This window comes from Hemiscyllium ocellatum, chromosome 15, assembly GCF_020745735.1.
Source record: "Hemiscyllium ocellatum isolate sHemOce1 chromosome 15, sHemOce1.pat.X.cur, whole genome shotgun sequence".
Lineage (NCBI taxonomy): Eukaryota > Metazoa > Chordata > Chondrichthyes > Orectolobiformes > Hemiscylliidae > Hemiscyllium > Hemiscyllium ocellatum.
Genome location: NC_083415.1, coordinates 57,279,395 through 57,294,052, shown reverse-complemented (window position 1 = coordinate 57,294,052; position 14,658 = coordinate 57,279,395). Strand labels below are relative to the sequence as shown.

The window sequence follows — 14,658 nt, the reverse complement described above, 5'->3', positions numbered from 1 at the left end:
AGGGACTTGGGGGAGGGGTGATGGAGATGTGGCAACACATTTTCAGCTGCTCCTTGGATGCTGCCTAACCTGCTGTGCTTTAACCAGCAACACATTTTCAGCTGTGATCTCCAGCATCTGCAGACCTCATTTTTTACCCGAAGATACTTGATTAAGGCCAGCACCTGTAATTTAATCCTGGATTTAATGGGATTGTCTGAATGTAATGTCTTTTTCAAATCCACCAGGTGGCAGTAGCTGCATAGAGCTGTTGCTGACTTTCATGTTGTACTGAACTGATACTCCTTTTTAACTGGACTGAATCCACTGAAATAAAACACCAACTCATGTAGCCAGAATCTGTTTTACTTCTTGTTTCTTAAATATAAAACTTGTAGTTCGTCTCTTTCACAGGATCTCCTAAAGCTCTCAAAGGGAAGGTCTCTATTGTCCTAGTGTACTAGAAGCTGGTGTCTGTGTTTAACCTAAGGGTTACTGAACCTCAAATGGGGTGGAGGGAGGGATGTTGAGGAGGAGAGCCATTCGTTGTAACCTCAGCTGGTCCAGGAATTGAATCCAGGCTGTTGGTGTCACATTATATTGCAGACCAGCCAATTGAGCTAACTGATTCCCAAAACAGAAGCTCTAAGAAGCCAAATAAATATTTTTTGACAAATCACTTGTGTTTGTTGTGTGTGTCTCTTATGTTTAGGAGAGTTCGCGTTTAAGCAGTCCATGTATACAATGTTGTGACTCTGCCTGATAGTTAGTCTGTTGTGGGTCTGCCATGCCCAAACAGAAATCATTCAGCTTGCTGTATTATAACTTCATAAGTTCATAAGGGATATAGGAGCAGTATACAGCCATTCGGCCCATCGATTCTGCTTTGCTATTCGATCATGGCTGATATGTTCATCACCATTTTTCTGCATTCTCTCCATATCCCTTCAACCCATTAGCAATTAAAAATCTGTCTAACTCCTTCTTAAATTTACTCACTGTCCCAGCATCCACCATACTTTGGTGTAGCAAATTCCACAGGTTCACAACCCTTTGGGTGAAATCTCCTCAACTCGATTTTAAATTTGCTATCCCTTATCCTAAGACTATGACATCTCGTCCTAGAATACTCCACAAAAGGAAGCATCCACTCCCTGTCTATTTTAGCCACAACTTTTATCATCTTGAACACCTCAATATGATCTCCCCTCATTCTTCGACATTCTAGCAAGTATACGCCTAAACTATTCAATCTCTCTTCATATGACAAACCCCTCATCTCTGGGATCAATCTTGTGAACCTCCTTTGAACTGCCTCTAATGCCTCCAACACTACATTTGTAATACTAATGTGTTTTGCAGTGGATGTAAGTTTGCCTGCTGAGCTGGAGGGTTTATTTTCAGACGTTTCGTCACCATAGGTAACAGCATCAGTGAGCCTCCAGTGAAGTGCTGATGTTATGTCTCGCTTTCTATTTATGTGTTTAGGTTTCCGTGGGTTGGTGATGTCATTTCCTGTGTTGGTTATGTCATATCCTGTTCTTTTTCTCAGAGGGTGGTAGATGGGGTCCAAATTAATGTGCTGCTTTAGCCTTGGCATGGCCCCTTGCCCTGGGTGGCCTTGGCTGTGAGGAATTCTGCTCTTCCCACGTAACTCATGAACTGTTTATCTGTAGACGCCTGCTAATCAGCATGTGAATGGAGTGTGCATTGACTCAAGGTCTGAGAACAATAGCGCATTAATATATAGTCTTGGCAAGACCTCAACTCTGTCTGGTGTATGTTCATGTAGGCCATCTAGTGACTATTTTGTGGTTCTGTGTCTGATTGAGCAACTGTCAGCTCGGACTAAATAAACACGTGGTGACCTGGAATGCTTTGGAGTTGCACCAGTCCGTTCGAAGGAAACGTGTGCTTCCCATGATATCCTACAATAAAGTTTGTCAATGCTAAGGTCTGAGTCTGGGGAATTTCTTCAACAGCTGATCTGTTTATGTTCCAAATTCCACATTCTGATCTATCATAACCTTGATTCCTTTGTCTGACAAGTATCTATTGACCTCCGCGATGCTGTCAACACTTTAAAACCATTGTATGTTGGCAACAACTTACAGACTACAATGGCATGATGGACATTGTCAAAAAGACTGACGAGGACTAAATGTTAGCCGTCAATCCTTTGTTTTGCTGTTCTGTTCACTCCTCAATGTAAAATTACGGTAGAGAGTGGTGCTTACAGCACCTCTCAATATTAACCCCTTCAGATGCACTTCCCACAGTCCCATCCATTCCAAAGAAAATATTCCCAGTCTATTTAATCTAACCTCATAATTAAAATTCACCAGTCCAGGCAACATTTTCTGCAGCCACTCTCATACAATTACAGAAATCCGAAAACTCAGTGACCACAATTGGATGCAGTACTCCAGTTTTGTATTGTTCCAGGAAATTCTCCCACCTCCTAGACTTAATTTCTCAGCTTGCCTTTCTGCCCATTACATCATTAGATATAGGAGCAGAATTAGGCCATTCAGCCCATTGAGTTTGCTTCACCATTTGACAATGGGTGATATGTTTCTCAACCTTGCGCTGCCTTCTACCCATAATCCTTGACCCCCTTAACAATCAAGACCTGATCTATCTCTGTCTTAAGTACACTCAATGACTTGGCCTCCACAGCGCTCTGCAGTAACAAGTTCCACAGATTCACCACCCTCCAGCTGAAGAAATTCCTCCTCATCTCAATTCTAAAGGGCCATCCCTTCACTCTGAGGTTGTGCCCTGGGTCCTAGCCTCCCCTGCTAGTAGCAACAGCTTCTCCACATCCACTCTGTCCAGGCCTCTCTGTATTCTGTAAGTTTGAATCAGATCCCAATCATCCTTCTAAACTCCATGGAAAACAGACCCAGAGTCCTCAACTATTCCTCACATGACAAGCCCTTCATCCCCAGGATCTTTCCTATAAACCTCCTCTGGATCCCCTCCAAGGCCAACACATCCTTCCTTAGATAAATTGCCCAAAACTGCTCACAACATTCCAAATGCAGACCGAGCAGAGCCTGATACAGGCTTAACAGTACATCTCTGTTCTTGTATTCTAACCTTTTTGAAATGAATGCTAACATTGTTTTGTCTTCCTAACTGCCAACTCAATCTCCACAATAACCTTCAGTGAATCCTGAATGAGGACTCCTCAGTCCCTTTTTGCTTCAGCTTTCCGAAGGCTTTCCTCATTTGGACCACCTGTCAAGCCAACTTCGGAGACCTGTCGACCTTCACCCCATCTGTTCCTGTACTCCTCTCAAAGCCATACAATTCCCATTGCCTAAACCTTCTCCAACACATTACTTCACATTTCACATTGTGTGAAAATTCGGCGAATTGACTGATTTAGACTCTGGTGAGTCTGAGGTGTGCTGGGCTGATCTAGAAAGCTCTTACGGCCAAAGTATTATCGACTGTTTTAATTCCGGGAGTTTGGGTGAGTTGTTAAATACCTGAGTGAAGGATCCCCGAGTACGGGTCACTAGGGGACAGGCAGACATTCTTCTGAGTTCTGCGACCATATCGTCTCCCTGGGCGATGGACCGGCGGGTCCTCAGGTATATCCTGCTCCTGCCTGTGAAAGTGAGCACAGTATAGAATCATTGGATCACACATACATCCCATCAATCCTGTGCTGCGGGAAGGAGCTATAGAAATGGAAAATAGGAGCAGGATTAGGTTATTCAATGCATCAAGTCCGCCACACCATTCAATATGATCATGGCTGACCATCCAATTGAGTCCCCTGTTCCTGCTCTCTCCTCGTCAATCCCTTCAGCCCTGAGAACTGCATCTCCTGCTTGAAAATAATCAATGTTTTAGCATTCATCACCTTCTGTGGTAGAGAATTCCACAGGTTCCCCACTTTCTGGGTGATGAAATTTCTCCTCATCTTAGTCCTAAATGGCCTAACCCCCTGGTTCTGGACTCACCGGTCATTAGCAACATTACTCCCTTGTTTTATCCAATTAACCCCGCTCCCTTACCCTACAATTGTCCCCCAGGGTAAGGGAGTCTAAAACCAAAGGACATAGGTTTAAGGTGAGAGGGGAAAGATTTAAAAGGGACTTCAGGGGCAACGTTTTCATGCAGAGTGTAGTGAATGAGCAGCCAGAGGTGAAGGTGGAGGTTGGTTCAATTACAACATTTAACAGGCATCTGGACAGGTATATGGATAGAGGTATATGGACCATGTGCTGGCAAATGGGACTAGATTGATTTAGGATACCTTGTCAGCATGGATGAGTTGGACCAAAGGGTCGGTTTCTGTGCTGTCCATAACTGATCGCTGTAGTTGGGAGCTTGTTATGCACATAATGGTGGCTGCATTTCAAAGATCATAGGTACAGTGAAATCTTCAAGAGTCATCACTGGATCATTTCCTTTAGTAAGCTTCACATTATCAGGATTACCATCTCAGCAGGTCCTGTTTGCTCCGACTAGTCCTCACCACTTACTTGAAACCAGAAAATGCTGGAGAAACTCAGCAGGTCTGGCAGAATCCATGGAGACAGAAACAGAGTTAACGTTTCAAGTCCAATGTGATCCTCTCCGATCTGAGAGATATCAGATGGAAAGTGTTAACTCTGCTTTTCTCTCTTCACAGATGCTGCCAGATCTGCCGAATTTCCCCAGAGCTTTCTGTTTTCATTGCAGATTTCTAGCAATCGCAGTACCTTGCTTTTATTTTTAGCTGACTACACAAATGCTGTCACAACACAGATGTTAGTCCATGGTGCCGGTCCATGGTGCCGGCACAACCGAATCAGAAGTAGATTGCACCTGAAAAGGTACATTGATTGGCATGAAAACACATGAGAAAGTCCTGAATTTGCGATGCACCTTCAAGTATTTTGATAAAAATGCAGTTTATTGGGTTCTCTCTATCAACTAACTTCCTGCCTCTAATAAGCAAGCTAGGTCTGATTTCTGTTCTCAATTTTACAGGCACTATGAACAAGAATTTACCAGGATGTCACTGAGAATGGAGGGTTTGAGATACAAAAAAAGACTGGAAAGACTGGGACTTTTTTCACTGGAGCTTAGGGGTGAACGATGACTTTACTGAGGTTAATAAAATCATGAGGGGCATAGGTAATAGGTAAGGTACAAAGGTCCCTTCCCCAGGATGGAGAAGCTCAGAACTAGTGGCGATACTTTCAAGGTGAGAGGAGAAGGATTGAAAAAGGGACATGAGAAGCAACATTTTTACACAGAGAGTAATTCGTGTGTGGAATGAATGGCCAGAGGAAGTGGTGGATACGGATACAGTTCCAACATTTAAAAGACAGTTGGATAAGCTCATAAATAGGAAAGGTTGGGATGGATATGGGCCAAACACATACAGGTGGGACTAGTTTAGTTTGGGATCATAGTCGGCATGGACTGGTTGGGCCGAAGGGTCTGTTTCCGTGCTGTATGACTCTATGATTCTATGACACTTCAATCATTTCACTTCAGCCACAGGTTAATAATCAGTTTTCGGATCATATTCCGAATTTGAATTGTCTGAGGGTTGCAGCTGAAACAGCCAGATAATGTAACATTTCCTTTCGGATCAAACAAGTTGCCTTGTAGATGGAGGATACTCGGCCCATCAATCCAGCATTGATGCTAGCTCTTCAGCTGGAACTCTTCAGATCTATTTCCCTGAGGTTGTCCTGTGGGGACAGTGCAGAGTAGTGATAATATCATTGGACTAGTAATCCCAACCCCCGGGCTAACGTTTTGGGGATGTGGATTCATGTACTCATCATAGCATTTAAATCCCACCATGGTGAAATCTGAATCCAGTAAGAATCTGGAATTAAAAACTAGCCTAATGGCAAATGAACTAAGTCCACAGAGGCTGGTATCCCATCACCAAGTCACCCTCTATTTACCCGTGGAGAGTCCTTGACACTGACCAACTCCCTCAGAGTTCTCAGAGTGACCAGAACCCCAAACACTCCTGTTAAATTTTTTCCCCATTACCCCCACACTACTGCCTAAATGCGGCAGTGCTTATAACACTCCTGTTAATATCTGTCAGCCATGGTTCCCTGATTGGACCAGGTTAACAGCCCCAATCAGGGAATTCAAATTCTATGAGGTACATCTGGTTGTACAAGCACTAGAATCTCCTCTGGGACACCTGGACCAACCAACCCAACCACCCTGTGGCTCAACACTTCAACTCGCCCTCTCACTCCACCGAGGACATGCAGGTCTTTGGACTCCTTCATCGCCAGACCATAGCAACACGATGGCTGGAGGAAGAGCGCCTCATCTTCTGCCTAGGAACCCTCCAACCACAAGGGATGAACTCAGATTTCTCCAGTTTCCTCATTTCCCCTCCCCCCACCTTGTCTCATCCCAACCCTCGAACTCAGCACCACCTTCCTAACCTGCAATCTTCTTCCTGACCTCTCCGCGCCCACCCCCACTCCGGCCTATCACTCTCACCTTAACCTCCTTCCACCCATCGCATTTCCAACGCCCCTCCCCCAAGTCCCTCCTCCCTACCTTTTATCTTAGCCTGATGGGCACACTTTCCTCATTCCTGAAGAAGGGCTCATGCCCGAAACGTCAATTCTCCTGCTCTTTGGATGCTGCCTGACCTGCTGCGCTTTTCCAGCAACACATTTTCAGCTCTGATCTCCAGCATCTGCAGTCCTCACTTTCTCCTAGAATCATAGAGTCATACATCAACCCACCTGGCTCACGACTATCCTTTGGAGAAGCTACACTTATGGACCTGTTACCTACATGTGACTCCATACCCACAGCAACCCAACCCAATTAACTCTTAATTGCCCTCAGGATAGTAGCTATAGGCAGTAAATGCTAGCCTTGTCAGTGACTCCCTAATGCATATCCTTAAAAACAGGATCAAAGTATTTCTTTGAATCAATGCCCACGAGATTTCAACTTCAACCATCTGTATCAAGCCACTTAAGTTATTCTCAAGTGTTGGAGAGCAGCCAATACCAATATAGTGAAACTCCTGATGTGGCAAAATTGGATGATGCAAAATACTACTTCACTTCTTGCCTGCACAATAGGCCTGGACAGATTTTTAGAAAATGGTTTAGAAAGAGACCTATCTTTCCCATAAGCTGAGTGCAAGCTGAGCATTTTTTTTTAATCAGGGTTTTAAGTCCAGAGCATAGATTATACAGATCTGACATTCCCAACTTGGCAATGAGATATCAGAAAAATGTTAAATTAAACAAAAATGCCTGAAGGGACTGCGGATTAAATGAATCTAAACTGACACACCAGAACAGTCCTCAGAGAGTGCTGCACTGTTGGAGGTGCCCTCCTGCACATTCACTGTAAACTGAGGCTGCCTCTTCCCCATCCCAGGGCTTTCAGGTGGATGTTAAGGATCCCATTGCAATACTGTAAAGGAGAACAGGGGAGGTGCCCTCAGTGTACCTGGAAAATATCAAAACAGTATCACTTTGTCTGGTCATTATCATTGACATGAGGTAAAAGACAGTAACGGGTTTTGATAATCATAAAGTGTGCACTGACAGTCAGTAGATGTAAACGGTAAAAGCAACGACTGCAGATGCTGGAAACTAGATTCTGGATCAGTGGTGCTGGAAGAGCACAGCAGTTCAGGCAGCATCCGACGAGCAGCGAAATCGACGTTTCGGGCAAAAGCCCTTCATCAGGAAAAAAGGCAGTGAGCCTGAAGCGTGGAGAGATAAGCTAGAGGAGGGTGGGGGTGGGGAGAAAGTAGCATAGAGAACAACAGGTGAGTGGGGGAGGGGATGAAGGTGATAGGTCAGGGAGGAGAGGGTGGAGTGGATAGGTGGAAAAGGAGACAGGCAGGTAGGACAAGTCCGGACAAGTCATGGGGACAGTGCTGAGCTGGAAGTTTGGAACTAGGGTGAGGTGGGGGAAGGGGAAATGAGGAAACTGTTGAAGTCCACATTGATGCCCTGGGGTTGAAGTGTTCCGAGGCGGAAGATGAGGCGTTCTTCCTCCAGGCGTCTGGTGGTGAGGGAGCGGTGGTGAAGGAGGCCCAGGACCTCCATGTCCTCGGCAGAGTGGGAGGGGGAGTTGAAATGTTGGGCCACGGGGCGGTGTGGTTGATTGGTGCGGGTGTCCCGGAGTTGTTCCCTAAAGCGCTCTGCTAGGATGCGCCCAGTCTCCCCAATGTAGAGGAGACCGCATCGGGAGCAACGGATACAATAAATGATATTAGTGGATGTGCAAGTAAAACTTTGATGGATGTGGAAGGCTCCTTTAGAGCCTTGGATAGAGGTGAGGGAGGAGGTGTGGGCGCAGGTTTTACAGTTCCTGCGGTGGCAGGGGAAGGTGCCAGGATGGGAGGGTGGATTGTAGGGGAGTGTGGACCTGACCAGGTAGTCACGGAGGGAATGGTCTTTGCGGAAGGCGGAAAGGGGTCGGGAGGGAAATATATCCCAGGTGGTGGGGTATTTTTGGAGGTGGCGGAAATGTCGCTGGATGATTTGGTTTATGTGAAGGTTGGTAGGGTGGAAGGTGAGCACCAGGGGTGTTCTGTCCTTGTTATGGTTGGAGGGTGGGGTCTGAGGGCAGAGGTGCGGGATGTGGACGAGATGCGTTGGAGGGCATCTTCAACCACATGGGAAGGGAAATTGCGGTCTCTAAAGAAGGAGGCCATCTGGTGTGTTCTGTGGTGGAACTGGTCCCCCTGGGAGCAGATACAGCGGAGGCGGAGGAATTGGGAATACGGGATGGCATTTTTAGAGTGGGAAGAGGTGTAATCCAGGTAGCTGTGGGAGTCAATGGGTTTGTAAAAAATGTCAGTGTCAAATCGGTCATCATTAATGGAGATGGAGAGGTCCAGTAAGGGGAGGGAGGTGTCAGAGGTGGTCCAGGTAAATTTAAGGTCAGGGTGGAATGTGTTGGTGAAGTTGATGAATTGCTCAACCTCTTCGCGGGAGCACGAGGTGGCGCCAATGCAGTTATCAATGTAGCGGAGGAAGAGGTGAGGAGTGGTGCCAGTGTAATTATGGAAGAGCAACTGTTGTACATAGCCAACAAAGAGACAGGCATAGCTGGTGCCCATACGTGTGCCCATGGCTACCCCTTTGGTCTGGAGGAAGTGGGAGGATTCGAAGGAGAAATTGTGAAGGGTGAGAACCAGTTCGGCCAAACGAAGGAGAGTGTCGGTGGAAGGGTATTGTTGGGGACATCTGGAGAAGAAAAAATGGAGGGCTTTGAGGCCATTGTCATGGCGGATGGAGGTGTAGAGGGATTGGATATCCATGGTGAAGATGAGGCGTTGGGGGCCGGGGAAATGGAAGTCTTGGCGGAGGTAGAGGGCGTTGGTGGTGTCTCGAAGATATGTGGGGGGGTTCCTGGACGAGGGGGGATAGGACAGTGTCGAGGTAGGTAGAGATGAGTTCAGTGGGGCAGGAGCATGGTGAGACAATGGGTCGGCCAGGGTGGTCAGGCTTGTGGATCTTGGGAAGGAGGTAGAACCGGGCAGTGCGGGGTTCCCGGACTATGAGGTTGGAAGCTGTGGGAGATCTCCTGAGGTGATGAGGTTCTGTATGGTCTGGGAAATGATGGTTTGGTGATGGGGGGTGGGGTCATGGTCAAAGGGGGCGGTAGGAGGAGGTGTCCTCGAGTTGGTGTTTGGCTTCAGCGGTGTAGAGGTCAGTGCACCAGACTACCACTGCGCCCCCTTTATCCGCTGGCTTGATGGTGAGGTCGGGATTGGAGCAGAGGGATTGGAGGGCTGCGCGTTGTGAGGGTGAGAGGTTGGAGTCGGGGAGGGGGGTCGACAGGTTGAGGCGGTTAATCTCCCGGCGGATTGGAAATGAAGAGGTCGAGGGCAGGTAATAGGCCAGCACAGGGTGTCCAGGTGGATGCAGTGTGTTGGAGATGGGTGAAGGGGTCATCGGAAGGTGGGCGGGAATCCTGAATGTGAAAGTAAGCTCGGAGGCGGAGGCGACGGGTGAGCACCTAACATTTGAGATAACAAAAATATATCTTCGACTTTGAATATGATTCGATCATAGCAGTGAGTATCAAAGTTGGGAGGTCATGTTGCAGCTCCACAGGACATTGGTTAGACCACATTTGGAATATTGTGTAGAATTCTGGTCTCCCTCCTATAGGAAGGGTGTTGTGAAACTTAAAAGGGTTCAGAAAAGATTTACAAGGATGTTGCTAGGGTTGGAGAGTTTGAAGTATAGGGAGACGCTGAATAGGCTGGGACTGTTTTCCCCGGAGCATTGGAGGCCGAGGGGTGACCTTATAGAGGTTTATAAAATCATGAGGGGCATGGATAGGATAAATAAGCAAAGTCTTTTACCTGGGGTGGTAAACTAATGGACATAGGTTTAAGATGAGAGGGGAAATATATAAAAGGGACCTAAAGGGCAACTTTTGCATGCATAGGGTGATGTATGTATGGAATGAACTGCAGAGGAAGTGGTGGAGGCTGGTACAATGACAACATTTAAAAGGCATGGATTTCTACATGAATTGGAAGGTTTTAGAGGTATGTGGGCCAAATGGTGGCATATGGGACTAGATTTGCTTAGGGTATCTGATCGGCAGAGACAAGTTGGCCTGAAGGGTCTGTTTCCATGCCCTACATCTCCATTACTCTATTGACTCTATATAGGCACATGTACCATAGTGGAACGAACACTGTCATATAAAGATAAGAATTTCTTGGATAGAGTTAAGAATGCTTGATGCAAGTTCTTTTGTAATTTAACTTATTTTTCTAATCCACGTATTCAGAGATATTAATATACACCTCTGTAACAGGTGGGATTTGAACCCAGGCCTCCTTGCCCAGAGGTAGGTACACTAACACAAGAGGACATAGATTGTAACTGTAAATTAATATACAATCAATGTTTATTAGCAAATTGGAAAAGGGTGCAGCATCTTTAGAGAGTCTACCTTCTGTGCATGCATGAATAAATGCTTAGACAAGGAAACCTAAATCTTTAGTCTTTGAGAGATCAAGGGGGTAACAATTTTCTTTTTCAATCACTTGGCTGATCATGGGAGCTTGCTGTACAGAAATTAGCTGTTCCATCTCCTCAGTGAATAGTCTTCAGGAAATGCTGCAACACCCTTAGGTAGGAACATTGAACATGAAAAATGCTATAATATGTGTTTTTATTTGTCAAAGGCAAATTTTGAATAAGCTGTGAAATGATCAAGCAGATAAATAAGAGGCAAAACGCTTGCAATTATTTTGATACAGCGATGGGGGAGTGTTAGCCTCTGAATTACAGCAGGTGGATTTCCTGTCATAGATAACAGCTGAAAATGTGTTGCTGGAAAAGCTCAGCAGGTCAGGCAGCATCTAAGGAGCAGGAGAATCGACGTTTTGGGCATGAGCCCTTCTTTCAGCTCTGATCTCCAGCATCTGCAGTCCTCACTTTCTCCCTGTCATAGATAACAGTACTGTCTGGATTAACTGAGCTTGAACAGGCAGTTTTATTTCTGTTATTACATTCGCACTTTAAGTTGGATATTACGAGAGAACGGCCTTGATGATGCTGAGTGAGAACCAGACCCTAGTGGAGAAACTGATGTGAAATGCATAGAACCGAAAAAAGAATATTCTAAATGGTCACTTTGGAATACAGAATTTGAGTATTGCTGAAAAAAGAATCAGCCTGGGACTGTGGCAGCTTTGTGACTTGCATTCACAGAATCACGGAATTGTTCTAGTGAAGAGGATGCCATTCTGTCCATCGTGTGTACGCCAGTTCTATTACCTCAAGTCAATCTCCTGCCTATTTTCCATATCCCTGCACACTATTTCCATCCAAATAATCATCTAATACCCTCTTAAATGCCTCAATTGAACCTGCCTCCAACATATTTCCAGGCAGTGCCTTCCATAGTTAACAACTCCCTGCATGAAAACATGTCATCCTTGCTTCATTTGCATATCACTGAACAATGCCCTCTTGTTCTCTCCTTTTTTGAGCTGGACCAGCTTCTCCCTATCTCCTCTATCAAGCCTGTTCATGATTTTGAGAAATTCTGTCAAATCTCCTCCCTGTCTTCTTCTCTCTGAGGAGAACAGTACCAACCTCTTCCATTTATCCATTCATCGGGGCTATCTTATCAGAATTATTTGCAAGCATATCAAATTGCAAAAGAAGCAACAAGTTACACAGCATGCTAAGTGGTTGGCAAGCCATCTCTGATAGTTTGAGACTTGGGAAAAAAGTCATGTATATGCATCTTTCACAAATTCAATGAAAACTTGGAGCAGGAACAATAGTTCAATGATGCATTGAGTTCATGAGATGATTTCTCCCCAATGAATTCATGTTTCTATAATGTGATGCTCAGATAATTGTTTTCAAGCTTTAGCCAATGGCTGAGCTCTTTCAAAGACTTTACTGCATGTAGCACTGGAGGGTTTATCATTCAGCTGTGCAATGAAATCCCACTACGATTTCATGGCAGAGTTCCAATCCTCACAAAACAATTCAGCTCAGAAGGAACTATTGACAAAGTTGTCTATATATCTGCTCCCCTTGGGCACTCACGCAGATCTCCACCACACATTATGTGACATTATCGGAGTGGGTGGAACTCACTGCAACATGACCATTATCTCCTTCAGAGCTATTACTTTATATATGAGTTCATTTTGATGTCTAGGGTTGGGGGAACATAAATGAAACATGACCCACCTCTCATGGCTGGTTTGCTCCTCAATGGCATCCATCGCACACTCCAGTGAACTCTGCAGTGACTGTAGCTGGTCCACCGTCTCACGGAGCAAGAAGCGGGTCACGAATTGCTCCAGAGTCGAGGAGCTCTGGTATTCCTGGCAGGATAAACAGAATCGGTCAGCGACTCATCCGGGAACAAACTACTGATGGAAGCAGACATGTGAAACCCCAAACAGTTGTCAGGGTCCTCACGGGCAACAGGCTGTAAAGACTCGTCACTCTGTCAGGTTCATGTTTCTGGTTTCCTGGCCAAGATAAAACCTGCGGTCAATACAATTACCTCTGGTCATTATCTTACCGCTGTTTGTTGGACCGTGCTGTGCAAAAATTGGTCGTTGTTGCAACATTGCAACGACAGTGACTATACTTTGAAAGGTTCTTCATTCATTGTGAAGGTGTTGTGGTTATGAAAGGTGCTACATAAATGCTATATCAATATGCTAATGAGCCCAGGGCACTCTTTCATAAGTATCCTATAATTTATTTGCTCTTGCTTGCCCTACTCACCCAATATCTCACTTAAGGCAGTTAAACATAACAACTCACGTCTTTGACTAATCCTTCTGAGCTCCTCTTAACTGATCATCAATTATCCGAATGTTGGTTCATTCTGTATCATTACAGACTGAGGAATGCTGAAGCTGGAAAGTGCGACCTATAAACATAAAGGCCTTGGTTTTCATTCCTGCCACAGAAGCGGGATATTTCCTGGCTCCACTAAATCAACTTCAGAAAAGTGCTTGGGAAGTTCAGATTTTCATTCCAGGATGATGGGGTTATTCAACAGGGAAGTAGGAGGCTGCTTGCTACAGTTGTCAGCTGGGGTCAAGGCCTGACTCTGTGTCAGATCATACTGCAGGTTAATAAAAAAAAGGAATGAAATAAAAAAAACTCCTTCATGTGCCCATATATCATGTAAAACCCTAATGCCAATTTAATGCCTGATTATGCCAATCCCCCTGCCTGACACTGCCCTGTGCTCTGCCTCATATTCACAATAGACAAACATAGGGGCCACGTTGACACAAAATAAGCACGTATCTACCAATAAAATCACTGTTTTAAAAATCTCTCATTCGCATACAGTACACTGAAATTCCTTCAACTGATCTCTTGTGAAAACATGTATTTGTACTCAAAGTTGTTTGACAGTTTCAAGCTCTAGCTAAGTAGGCCAGAGGCATAGAATGATCTGGAACAGCTGAGAGCTGGAGCGGAGTGGTCTGGACACATAGAATGTTCTGGAGCAGCTGAGACCTGGAGCAGAGTGGGCTGGACACATAGAATGTTCTGGAGCAGCTGAGACCTGGAGCAGAGTGTGGACCGTTGTTGATCCAGGGTCTGGGGTGGGCGGTTAGTGGCCTGCGAGACCGGTCAGACCACATATGGAAGCCTCTGCGCTGAGCTACTGCAATGTAATGTTTATCTGTAATCTGTTTACCTGACTGTAATGTCTATCCTTTAAACTATGTCCTATTTCTAACTTATGCTATGAATCACTGTCAGGGAAATGCAACTTCTTTTCTTTTATCATTCCACTTCTTGTGTCTAAAATTTGTAACTAGCTCCTGAGGAACCTCGATTATCCAAGGGACACAGGCAGGGAGTAATTTGTTCGGTTAATCGAATGCTGGATAATTGAATGTTGGATAACATAGTTTAGCCAAGCATTGGAACCTTGCGATCTTGCTGGATAATCCGATATTCGGATAATTGAATGCCAGATGATTGAAGTTCCTCTGTACTTTGACCCTAAGATGGTGCCATGAGAGCTGACATTGTACACTTTTCACTATTCTCTTGTATTTCTGTACATGAGTACACGTGACAACAAAGAATATTCAATTCTATTCTACCAGTTCATGTCGAATTTTCTGACCATTTCAACTGTTCCTTTACAGTTACAGGACAACTTTGACAATTACAT

The 14,658-nt window shown here is 45.2% G+C and overlaps 1 protein-coding gene across 1 annotated transcript in view; it reads right to left on the bottom strand.

Annotated features, from left to right (window-relative positions):
• The window catches only part of LOC132822846 (N-terminal EF-hand calcium-binding protein 1-like), a 142,639-nt gene that overhangs the window by 25,761 nt on the left and 102,220 nt on the right, over positions 1 to 14,658 (bottom strand). Inside the window, exons 6-7 of the mRNA XM_060836219.1 lie at positions 12,690 to 12,826; positions 3,477 to 3,598 (exon numbers count right to left, since the gene is read on the bottom strand). Coding sequence (XP_060692202.1) covers positions 3,477 to 3,598; positions 12,690 to 12,826 — 259 coding nt within the window. The remainder of the gene's footprint in view (positions 1 to 3,476; positions 3,599 to 12,689; positions 12,827 to 14,658) is intronic.